This window comes from Anabrus simplex, chromosome 5, assembly GCF_040414725.1.
Source record: "Anabrus simplex isolate iqAnaSimp1 chromosome 5, ASM4041472v1, whole genome shotgun sequence".
NCBI lineage: Eukaryota > Metazoa > Arthropoda > Insecta > Orthoptera > Tettigoniidae > Anabrus > Anabrus simplex.
Window position 1 is genome coordinate 229494532 of NC_090269.1, and position 12845 is coordinate 229507376.

Here is a 12845-nt window from a genome sequence, read left to right on the forward strand (position 1 = left end):
TAGACCAAGGTATGAATATGACAAGCAGATAAGAGCAGATGTAGGATGCAATAGTTACGTAGAAATGAAAAGGTTGGCACAGGATAGGGTGGCATGGAGGGCTGCATCAAATCAGTCTATGGACTGATGACTCAAACAACAACAACAACAACAACAACAACAACAACAACAACAACAACAACAACAACAACAACAACAACAACAACAACAATAATAATAATAATAATAATAATAATAATAATAAATGTACCGGAGGTAAATCAAGGACCTTTTAGAAGGCCATCTGTAATTTAAACTCTGAAGCTGCGAGTGGAAGAAGTTTGGACGTTTATTGTCAGATGTCTATACTGTCGACTTATGTGCGCCTTCTGGTGCGAGGATGAACAATAAATTTTCAAAGTAATTTTGCGTGTCAAGATTTCCTAAACTGAACTGTTTGTAGATTGTTTTTGGTTGGCTTTACGTCCCACTAATTACTCTTTTGAGGTTTTTGGAGATGCCGAGGTGCCAGAATTTTGTCCCTGCAGGAGTTCTTTTACGTGCCACTAAATTTGAGCACCTTCAAATACCGCCGGACTGAGCCAGGATCGAACCTGCCAAGTTTGGGCTAGAAGGCCAGCTCCTCAACCGTCTGAGCCACTCAGCCTGGCACTTCTATCTCTTCCCGCCCGTTTAAACTTATAGCCAATAGGGAATTTTGTACGTTTATTTTATCAACCAATCAGGAATTTTTGAAATTTATTTAATCAAGCAATAGAATTTGTGGGTGTGTCCAGGGCTTCAGTTCCCAGAGGATTCTGCAACATTCCTCTTTGCTATAACAGCTGGGACCTTTTGAGCCATGTTGTCTTTTGATCGCTCCAGTCCAGCAGTAGTGTGTGTTAGTAGAGGAGGCGGGGGAGGGCTTGCCTCGTCCATCTCCGGAAGGTCCACCAACTCAAGGTAATGGCAGACATCTTTTAATAATGTAATAGTCTCAGAAAGCTAACTTGAGGGGAAGGTTTCAAAATTCTTTCTTAATATAATCCAGCCATGTAAATTCTCAGTCTGGTTTAAGACCTTAATTTAACTTAGGGGATAAAGAGTGGGAACCCTCTTGTATTCCCCTCCAACTTGGTCTTGAGATGACTATGATTTCGTAAACTTTAAAATTGATGTTTTCTTTGTAATTTAAACTTTCTCTCCATCTAGTCATCTCCGTAGTATAGCCTTAGCCTCTTTAACTTAAGGCCATCAGCCCAAATAGGGTTTTAGGTATTTTTCAAGTACATTTCAAAAGAGTGCAAGGTTTCACCTCCCTACTTCCGGCCAATAACTTTAACCTCTTCTTTTTACTAAGGCCAGATAGAATGGGCACATATTGACCCTGTTAAAGTTAACCACTATTATTCTATTTCCAATGTAAATTCGACTGTTGAGCACATAAGACCGTGAATATGGTTTGTTTTGTAAAAGTTAGGTTGTGCCTTGGAGAGGCTTGAAACTTGTAAATTTTGGAGAATAGTCTCATACTTAATTATGTGAAGCAAAGACACTCTGTGTGAATGTAGTAAATTTTAGGTGGTCAGTTTCCTTGTGGATTTATTGAAGGGAGCAATGGTGCTCCTGTAAAATTGTGAGCTTCAAGCTCATTTGTTAAATTGTTGTTGTCTGATTGTTTTTCTAAAATAGTTCTTAAGCCCATGACCTAACCTGATGTAGTTCAATGTTATTTGTTTACAATCTGAAAAGAAAAGAAAAAAAAGGGAAGAATTAAAATTTCAAAATTTTAAAGTTTTAAATTAAAATTTGATCTTCTCTCTATCCACCCATTCATGCCCACACCTTGTTACACCTCTGTCCATCACAGTATTATAACAACAACAACAACAACAACAACAACAAAAACAACAGAAACAACAACAACAACGACAACAATAATGCCGGCCCCATGGTGTAGGGGTAGTGTGCCTGCCTCTTACTCAGGGGCCCCGGGTTCGATTCCCGGCCAGGCCAGGGATTTTTACCTGGAACTGAGGGCTGGTTCGAGGTCCACTCAGCCTACGTGATTAGAATTGAGGAGCTATCTGATGGTGAGATAGTGGCCCCGGTCTAGAAAGCCAAGAACAACAGCCAAGAGGATTCGTCATGCTGACCACACGACACCTCGTAATCTGCAGGCCTTCGAGCTGAGCTGCGGTCGCTTGGTAGGCCAAGGCCCTTCAAGGGCTGTAGAGCCATGGAGTAATAATAATAATAATAATAATAATAATAATAATAATAATAATAATAATAATAATAATAATAATAATAATACCAAGCAAGTTGGTTGTACAGGATGGGTCACATAGCTGTGAGCTTACATTCGGTAGATGGTGGGTGCAAAAGCACAGTTGACAGCCCAGAAGATGGTTTTCATGGTTTCCCATTTTCACACTAGACAATTGCTGCGACAGTAACTTAATTAAAGCCACCGCTGTTTTCTTCCCAGTCCTAACCCTGTCCTCACCCATTATCACACTACGACATTTCTGAGTCGGTGCAACTGTAAAACCCATAGCAAAAGGTAATAATCTTACTGGCTCTATGTCCCACTAAGTACTTTTACAGTTCTCAGGCACATCAAGGTGCTGAAATTTTGTTCCAGGAGTTCTTTTACAATGCCAGTAAATCTAGTGAAATGAAGCTACTAAATTTGAGCACCATCATATACCATTGGACTGAGCCAAAATAGAGTTTGCCAGCGCTCTTCCATCTTGAAGTGCCAGAAAATTTTCTAAGGTGAGCCTCAAGCATTTAATCACTTTTCAAATCAGCTGACTGTTCCAGAAACGGATCCTACAGCTTTAGATACACAAGATGTGCACCCAGGTACCAGGCCATAACAATTCCAACCCACTGGGATAAGTAAATGGGAAAAGATACATACTTATGAGTTAACAAATTGAAATTGATAACAGATACAAGCAATGCAGTCAACTACTTTGAAAATGTTGAAATTAGCAATTATCGTCGTTTCAAGAAGAAAATAAATGAAATTATGAAACACTCATAACATTAATGAAGGAAGAGGACACACAAAGATACGAAACTAAGGCTTAGCAAATGTCAGGGCCAGAAGAAAGCAAGAATTAACCAGAGATATGACAGGCCTAGCTTAGTCCAAGTTTCAGACTAAGCGGATCCCCGTAAATACCACAAATGTGAGCCCAAAGACTTAAAAATATTAATTGCACTTTATTTCACATCATGCACTAGGTCTGAAGGTGCGTTCTATTGTTTCTATTGGCTATAATTTGGTTATCAATACATAAAGTTCTGCAGAGATCATTTGCTTTAAAATTACATGTTTCTAACACTGAGATGACCCATTAGTTCATTTTAAATATTAATAGTGTAATACAGAGTATATGTGCATCAGTATTCAGAGTAGCCCAACTATTCCATAATTAATTATAACTGTGATGATGGCAATAATGTGACTCAAATATAACCCCCTGTGGGTGGGGGCAATAGAATAACACCCACGGTATCCCCTGCCTGTCGTAAGAGACGACTAAAAGGGGCCCAAGGGGCTCTGAACTTTGGAGCGTGGGTTGGCGACCACGGAGCCCTTAGCTGAGTCCTGGCATTGCTTCCACTTACTTGTGCCAGGCTCCTCACTTTCATCTATCCTATCCGACCTCTCTTGGTCAACTCGTGTTCTTTTCCGACCCCGACGCTATTAGGTTTGCGAGGGCTAGGGAGTCTTTCATTTTCACACCCTTCGTGGCCCTTGTCTTCCTTTGGCCGATATCTTCATTTTTCGAAGTGTCGGACCCCTTCCATATTTTTTCTCTGATTAGTGTTATATAGAGGATGGTTACCTAGTTGCACTTCCTCTTAAAACAATAATCACCACCACCACCTGATTCAAATATAAAAAGAATAGTCAGGGAAGGAATGTTTCTTGTATGTTGGGTATTCAGCCCGAAGACAGAGTTGATCTTCAACAGCTCAGCCAACAGATATCATAGATAGCCTAAGCATCAATGAAGAGGCATACTAGGGAAATGAGGAGTGAGGTAGTTTCCCACTGCTTTTCTCACCGAGCCAGATGTTGCTATTACATATCAGTCTGCCAAGCCCACTGAAATGCATGCACTAACTGACCCTACAAGCGACATTTCCACATCATTTATAACAGGGACTGGCTGCAGGAATGTTTCTTATTAGAATCTTTAATCACAGTTGGGAACTGATATTTATATTGGCAAACTTGCATTGTGATGGCAGCCAGGCTTTTAAAGGAATAAAACAACAGAATAATGATGTATTTATATGAAGTAGGACCTTTTCTAAATGGTGTGCTCCAGTTCTTACAGTAAAGTACTACCATACACAATGATACAACACATCCTCAATCCCCAAAAAAAGAGCGGCATATTATAGTATGGTTTATCGGGCGTTTAAGATCCCTTTATCTCACAGATCTCATAAAAATCCGACCATGGCCAAATAAGCAACTTCCATAAGGAACATGAATTAACATTCAATATTTCTGTGTTTAAAATGTGACTATGTGACGTTTTGTAAAATATTAATGTTTTAATGAGTGTGGTTCATCTTATTAGGTAATATTTTGGTGGATCTTGAGAAATATTTTACATTAAAGTTGTTATTGTTCTTTCAGATGCATTAGTTGCTTAACAAGACCGCATTGTGAACAATATGACAACAAACATGAATCAAGTGGAGCATGAATGGCACTGAAACTTTAGGAAGTTCCTGATGAATATTATGTTTCAGTTCTTGTATGGTGTGCGAGTTCGTCTTGTACACAGCATTTTTCAATTTACCCCAGGGATAATAATCGTAGGTATATAAACCAGAAGACTGAAGGGGATACAAATCCCTACTAATAACTATTTTGTGGAAACACTTTGTGAATTTCTCTCATAGAACAATTCACAGTGTGAGCAGTGGTAGAGTCCTGCTGAAAAAATTGCAAAATTACACTCCCTCTGAAAAGAGGAGGTTAGTATGGTATTCACGTAAGTAACAGAATCAACCGTATCCTCAAAACAATTTGGTTCTATGATTCTTTCATCACCACCAATTGCACACCATACACTGATTTTTGCAATAGGGAGGGGTACTTCATGTACAAAGTCAGCTTTAACAGCACTCCAGTAATGATTATTTTGTGTACACACACAATGATGGAGGTAGAACCAGGCCTCATCCGAGAAGAATATTAAGTGTGGGTCTGTTTGTTTGCTGCATACATTTTCCAAACTCCACTCACAAAATGTGCACCTACGTATAGGATCACCTGGTTAGAGAATATGTGCCACAGTTATTTTATACAGCATTAAGTGTTATAATTTGGTAGCCTTTTTTCAAGACTCATTTCTACTTCTTGTGCAAGACGAAGTTACTAAAGAATTTGCAAAACGATGACCAATTTTTCTTCAGTGAGAACCCTACTTTGCCTTTTCTTTTTTTGTTTCTTAGGGTTGATACTTCCAGTTTCCGGAACATTATAAATATTATGGATTGTTTTAAGACTTGAAATGTCTAGACCCTGAATCATTCTTGAAACTGTCTTTGAACTTCATGGGCTGACTGAATTGTACATTAAGGCATGCTGTGCTGTTCAAAACACACAAGCCATAATAAACTTTATGACTAATTCCAGAATTTAGAAAAGATCGGAACACATACAAACACACTTTAAAACAGCTCAAACATGACTGTCCAGCGTACATTATTAAAACCTGTTAACCTAGGCTGTAGTTTTCCATTGAAGACAATCTTCACATCGGACACATGTACAAGGTCAGCTGACATAGACACGGGACAAAAGCTGAGTTCACAGAACAAAACACAAGATGGCATACCGTGCCATACTCTTCCCGTGCACAGTGACAGAGCAGGAAGCTCACCCATAGAAAAAACACCACGTGTGCCAGAGTAAAGCGTATCTGATCACTCTGTAATATAAGTTATCTAGATTTACAGAAAGTATTCAAATCAAATAGCCTCAGTAAAAATCTGAAACCGACTGTCCAGCATACATTATTAAAACCTGTCAACCTAGGCTGTAACACCTCAATATTTATCAGTATGGATGAGGAATTACTAAGGAGATGGGAAAGGAAAGTTCTGAGAAGAATTTATGGGCTGGTATAAGATAGTAGATTCTGAAGAATGAAGACTAATGCAGAGCTGAAAGATCTATACAAGAAACCAGATAAGGGGTCTGATTTTACACTATATAATTCTTTCATAAAGTTTTCAACTTGAGATGTTATAGTGATACCTCCATAGTTGAAACATTTCTTTCTATCTACTTTCTTGAAAATTGGAATGATGATGCCTGTTTTCCAATCAACTGGTATGTCTCCTTTTTTCCAGATCTTATGAAAGAGTCTGTAGATCCAATGTTTTCCAGAAATGCCCATAGCCTTGCTCATTTCTCCATTAATTTCATCAGCACCAGCTGATTTTCCAGTTTTGATGTATTTCCAGGCATATTCTACATCACTCCATGTTAAGTCTAACCCGTTGTCAGAGGCAGGCTTGTATGTAAAAGCAGTGTTTTTTTGTGTAGGCTGCATGCAATTCACATTTAGCAATTCATCAAAGTAAGTCCTCCAAGTCTCTTTGATCTTATCTTCAGTGATCAGATTTTCACTATCATCTCTTAGATATTTGGAGTGTTCTTTGTCTCTTTTTCTATTTTTCATCATCCCATATAACTTTTTCTTATTACCATTAACATCCTCTTTCAATTCATAACTCCACTTGTTCAACCACTTCTCTCGTTCTACTGGTAACAACTTGTTTTGCTTGTTTTTTAGCAACCCTGTACAGTTCCTTATTATGGTCAGTCTGGTCCTTGAAATATTTTCTAAACATGTTGCTCTTGTTGAGGACAGCAGTTCTTGTTCTGACATTCCACCATGGAATTTCCTTCCATCTTCTAGTGCCACTGGTTTATTCACATACCTTCTCAGTTATCATTACTAGGTTTTCTTTCAGATCCTTCCATTCCTCCTCAACTGTTCTTTCATCTGTCTTTGGTAGTACTGTTTTGATGTTTTCTTGGAACTCTATTATTCTATCATTGTCCTTCAGCTTCCATGTCTTGAGTTTCTTTACCTGTGTGGTTCTTACTTCTTTTAACTTGTTAAACTTGAAGTTGTCACCGTTGGTGAGTTGACAGAGTCGGTGGAATCATTTAATTCTTGACATTATACTGAAAATTTGTCATGAAACCGTCATTGAAAGAAACTAAAGAACTGACATTTTTGAAGAAGTCAATTGAATTTTTTTTTTTTTGCTATAAATTAATGTAAATTTCTATGTTTTAATTTTTGTTAAATTTGTGGATTAAAAAAATTTTCAGGACTTACAGGAAAGACTGTGAACTGTTAACATTTAATAATCATTATGAGTGTTGGAAGACATTGATATTGGAGATCTCCAGTAATACATTTGTTGTAACCCATTTTTTGTATCACCCTGTAGTTGCCACGTGGAGGCTTCGATCACAAAATCACCAAGTTTTACAATCAAACCCTCTAGAATATATTTCCCACATTACCATATATGGTGCTGTAGTGCTATTGGCGAAAATAACAATAAATTGTATTGGTGAAACTTCGGGTTGAATCATAGGTAGCTTCCCTGATTGGCTGTTTGAGTATTTCTCAATTTCTGGTCTTTTGGCTCTTTAGCAGGAGCAAGTCTCTGTTCAGCGTCTTTGGTTTTCGTACATCTTAACGATCGGACGCACCTTGTGAGGTGGTCCGCTTAGCGGCTCCAGTCATCCCGGGGTAAGCATGTTTTCTCAAATGTTAAATTAATGTGTAAATTCATTTGTTCGGAGTTTACCTTAGGCCCTGGTTTTCACCATTTCGGTTTTGTAATGCCTTAGTTTGTCAGCTAGGTATATCCTTTGTTTTGGAGGTAATTCCTTTTATTAACCTTTTGTGTAAATGTAAATTTTAATTTTTCCATTCGGGTTGCCTCCAGTAATTCTGCGTCAATTTAGTGTACACCTGTTGAGCTATGCGTCCCTCACTGATGTGTATTAGGAGAGGACTGCACCTCTAAAGGCCTCTGCACTAAATTTAAATATCCGTTGTTTTCTTTCCTTGTAAACACTTTTGTATTTGCCTTGTAAGATGGTTGTAATTATGTCATATTCCCTGTCAAATTTTCCATGTAAATTTCATCGTCGAAGTTATGCTCACCTTCTTAAATGTAACTGTAATATTGTGTTATTTAATGTTCTGGAGAACCACCGATAGGAAACTTGTGGTTAGATTTAACCTTTTCTTAATTGATAATGTTATCCTTTTAATTGGTGTTCTTTATACCTTGTTTAAATTCGACATGTTGTGTAAATTAGACTAAAGGGTAATGCACTCACGTTTCTTTCCCTACAACGTCACGTCAGATCTTGTCCTCTAGGGTTTCCCAGCCTGCTTCCCATATATCCTTTCTCTAGTTGTCATGTTGATAACCCTGCGTAGCCGCGTGTATGTTGTTGAAATTTAAGATGTTTTTCCTGGTGTATCATCGGCTGATGTTCGTTTAGGTTTGTTAATTTTGGTTTATTAAATCATTACTTGTTTTATATGCTAGGGGCTTTACGTCGCACCGACACAGATAGGTCTTATGGTGACGATGGGATAGGAAAGGCCTAGGAGTTGGAAGGAAGCGGCCGTGGCCTTAATTAAGGTACAGCCCCACCATTTGCCTGGTGTGAAAATGGGGAAACCACGGAAAACCATTTTCAGGGCTGCCGATAGTGGGATTCGAACCTACTATCTCCCGGATGCAAGCTCACAGCCGCGCGCCTCTACGCGCACGACCAACTCGCCCGGTACTTGTTTTATATGTACCTTGTATTATGTGCTCTTTCTGTAAAGGGGGGTTACATTGTATCCAATGAGGAGTCTATGATCACTTTTCAGGGAGACACTAGGAATCATTTTTATGTCGAACAGTATATTTTGTAGTTGTTTCTCGATTAAAAAATAGTCTATAAGAGATTAACTTTTTCCATCCTATCCATATCTTGTGACTTATGGCTTTTTTTGTTTTTGATACCATGAGTTCCCTATTACAAGGTTGTTCCTCAGACAGAGATCAAGGGGTCTAGTTCCATCTGGCTTTCGTGGACCCCATCCATGTGCTTCTAGAAACTCTTCATATCCATCTCTCAGAGTCCCTACTTGAGCATCATATCCCCTATGATAATCCTTCCATCTCCTCTTATTCTTTCCTCTATGTCTTCTTCAAAATGTTCTTTTTCTTCATCTTCATAACCAGTCTGTGGTGCATAGCACTGAATGATGTTCATGTTCTGGGAAGAATCCTATTTTAGCATTATGTGAAGAATCCAATCAGAAACATATTTTACTTCTACTACATGATCTTTCATTTGATGATCCATAACAACACCAACTCCATTTTTGTTTGATCTCCACCTGACCAGAATAGATGATAACCCTCTCTGAGTTCCTTTGATCCTTTTCACTTCCACTTGGTTTTACTGAGTCCTAGTATGTTTATGTTCCTCGTTTTCATTAAGTCTACACATTCCTCTATTTTACCAGTTAATGTCAGAAGGTTTAGCGTGGCAATTTTGATTACAGTCTCATATCGAGTTTTGTGTATTCTCCTCTTTGGTTGTGATGGAGCATTGGGTAGTGAACCATCATTAATATCATTACCTTTTTTTTTTTTTTCGATAGTTGCTTTACGTCGCACCGACACAGATAGGTCTTATGGTGACGATGGGACAGGGAAGGGCTAGGAGTGGGAAGGAAGCGGCCGTGGCCTTAATTAAGGTACAGCCCCAGCATTTGCCTGGTGTGAAAATGGGAAACCACGGAAAACCATTTTCAGGGCTGCCGACAGTGGGGTTCGAACCTACTGTCTCCCGAATACTGGATACTGACCGCACTTAAGCGACTGCAGCTATCGAGCTCGGTAATATCATTACCAAGGAGGGGACTAGAGTCATTATTCTGATGATTATAATATTTCCATCCGAGGCCTCATTTAGTTTTGAAAGCAATTCCAAATTACTCAGAAGTTGACTTGCTGGGCCTATCACTTCCAAAGATTTTTCTGTCAGGGTTGTCCCCCTTAGCCTTTAACAGTCACCTATCAACCTGCAAGGCAGCAGACCCTGAGTCACTTCTCAGGGATCAGATATTGCCTCTTCCGCCAGATCCACCATACCAGTGATTTTCATTTCCGCCTTCATTGCCGTTGAGTTCTGCACCCGTATCCCTGGAAATGGGTTCTGCGTTATACCCCACGGGACTGGGTCCGTGACTGAACTCGGCCATCCTATCACTCCGGCCTTCTGAAGTGTAGGGTGCCAACCCCCGCGACGTGGACGCATCAGACAGGAATTACTCAAGTGGAGGAATAGGGAAGGTGACCCTTTCTCCCTTGAGCCGAGTTAATGGTTGTGTATGAGATTCCTCAGAATCTCATGTGAAAAATTCAGGATTGCCTTGCATTCGCGACCTAACAGTAATGAACAACACTGGCAGCTACCACACTGCTTCCTTTCACCCCCCCGCGCGTGCATAAAACTCAACCTTCAACGTCCGCATCTTTAATAGGCCTATAGGCTACATCGCTAGCTGCAGCAACCAGTTGTACAGTGCCTTGGTTATCTACTTGTCAGGACAAGGACTTGCAGCGCAGGCGACCGATCGAGTGACAATATTTGAATAGACTTTTTTTTTTTAATATCCCTGTGTTAGCCTCTACAAAAAAGTTTCTCAAACCCGCAGAATAGCATCAAAACATGCGAGCCTTTAAATTCATAGAAAGGCCATGGCTACTCAGTGGCAGAGTTATAAGGTGTCTCCTGTACCCGACACTTAGTAAAATTAACAGTTTTACAGACAGCAGGAATATTTTCATGATGGATCATTGTATTGTAAAGACACATGGAACAAGTATTGCCGGCAAATTTTCAATGGGTTCTCGTCGATATTATGATGCCAAATTTTAAGTTACTGTAATGGTTATCAAACATGCGGAAATGAAGAATAATTGTACAGCCTCAAGAAATTACGGCATAACTAAAGCCAATGTTCAGTGTTGGCGTAAAGACAAAGATAGTCTTAAAAAGTGTACTGTACAAGAAAGGCTTTCGTATGATTTCACAAAGCAATTTTTAAGCCTGATTTAATTATTTATTTATTTTGTAAGGAAAAAGTAGGGGTCATCTTGGATTCTGAGAAATACGGTACCTTCATGGTTTTGGAGATGACAATTTAATGGTAATGGAAAACTAACACCATTTAGCATTTTCTCCTACAATAAACTAACCATCCACTGAAAAGTAAAGATACTTACCCTTGCTGCAAAGGCTGCTCTGTCCTGAGAAGTATCTATTAGGCGATATGGGGCAGATTCTCCAGGTCTCCGAGCACAAACCATTCTAACATTCACTGGTAGATCTTTCAGAATGGTAACAACTTCAATGTGGTTCATGCCCAACAAACGATGGCCATTAACCTAAAATAGAAATATACATACTCGTTTAGCATTAAGACAGTGCAATGAAAATTCAACTGCTAAAATATGATTTAAAAAAGTATTAGAACAATTCATTCTATCATTTTAAAAAAAGGCGAAGGATAGTTGAACTTTCAACTTAACAGCCACAGTGATCAGATAACGGAAACCCAAATTTTCACCAAGCATCTGCTGGGTTGTTGAGACGCATTATCAGCACAAAAAGAAAACTGTAGTCATTGTTTCAGACCCAACTAATATAATTCCATGTGAATTAACGACTACCAGTCTCTTACTGCGGGACATGTTTTATATCATATTGTGTAGCCAAATTTCCCATTTTCAGAGTGTAACTCTCTCTAAGCCGAACTCTCTAAACCAAACTCACTACCTATATCAATGATTAACTGGTTACTCAAATGCTCTTAATCCCATATGAGGTGGTTGAATTTTTGCAGACATGATTGTCTACAGCTAACTAGGTGGTAATAATGGCAATCTGCCTGCAGACTCGTTTGATGTGGCTCTCCATGTAGTCATGTTAACCTCTTCATCTCAAAGCAGCTCCTGGAAACTATCTCCACCAATCTGCTGATCTTATTCATGTCTTTGCTTGTTCATTACACTTTGACCTCCAACACTTCTCTCTAAAACTAACTGAACAAGTGTTGGTAATCTCAAGATGCAGCCTATTCTTTTTTTCCTAGTGTTTTAAAGTTGCAGTAACATATGAAAAGTTTTCGATGATGCAAGGAGGGGAAAGGGCCAAGATTGGGAAGGTAATGCTTGTGGCCTTAGTTAAGGTACAGTCCCAACATCTACCTAGTGTAAAAATGCAAAATAACAGGAAACCATCTTCAGAGTTGCCTATGGTGGGATTTGAACCCTCCATCTCCTGAATGCAAGCTCAAAGCTATGTAAACCTAACCATGCTGCTAAATTGCTCAGTGACTATTAACCCTGCAACGAGAGACTATATTACATCCAACTGCTCTGGTAGTTTTGCAAGCAACTTTTCAATAAATCACACAAAAGAACATAGTTAACTAATAATATAGTATTACATGTCATTTTATTCAGGAAAATATACAGATAAATATAGTAAGAAATCAAACTCACCAATTTAGTGTTTAAAGGGTGTATTGATGAAATATTTTACCAAAAAAAAAATTTCTAAATAGTCCATGAAGTTCTAGGACACACAGGGGTAACAAATTACAGCTTTGTCACTCTTATTTTATATACACAATGTGCACCATTTTATGCTGATGAAGAATATATACACTTTTCACTATCCTGAACAGACCTAAAGGTAAGTGAAA

General features: G+C 38.9%; 1 protein-coding gene across 3 annotated transcripts in view; it reads right to left on the reverse strand.

Annotated features, from left to right (window-relative positions):
- The window catches only part of LOC136873924 (multiple PDZ domain protein), a 2156217-nt gene that overhangs the window by 2066119 nt on the left and 77253 nt on the right, over positions 1-12845 (reverse strand). For all 3 annotated transcript variants that reach the window (XM_067147286.2, XM_067147283.2, XM_067147285.2), the window contains one exon: positions 11362-11523. In XM_067147286.2, the coding sequence (XP_067003387.2) occupies positions 11362-11523 (162 nt within the window). The remainder of the gene's footprint in view (positions 1-11361; positions 11524-12845) is intronic.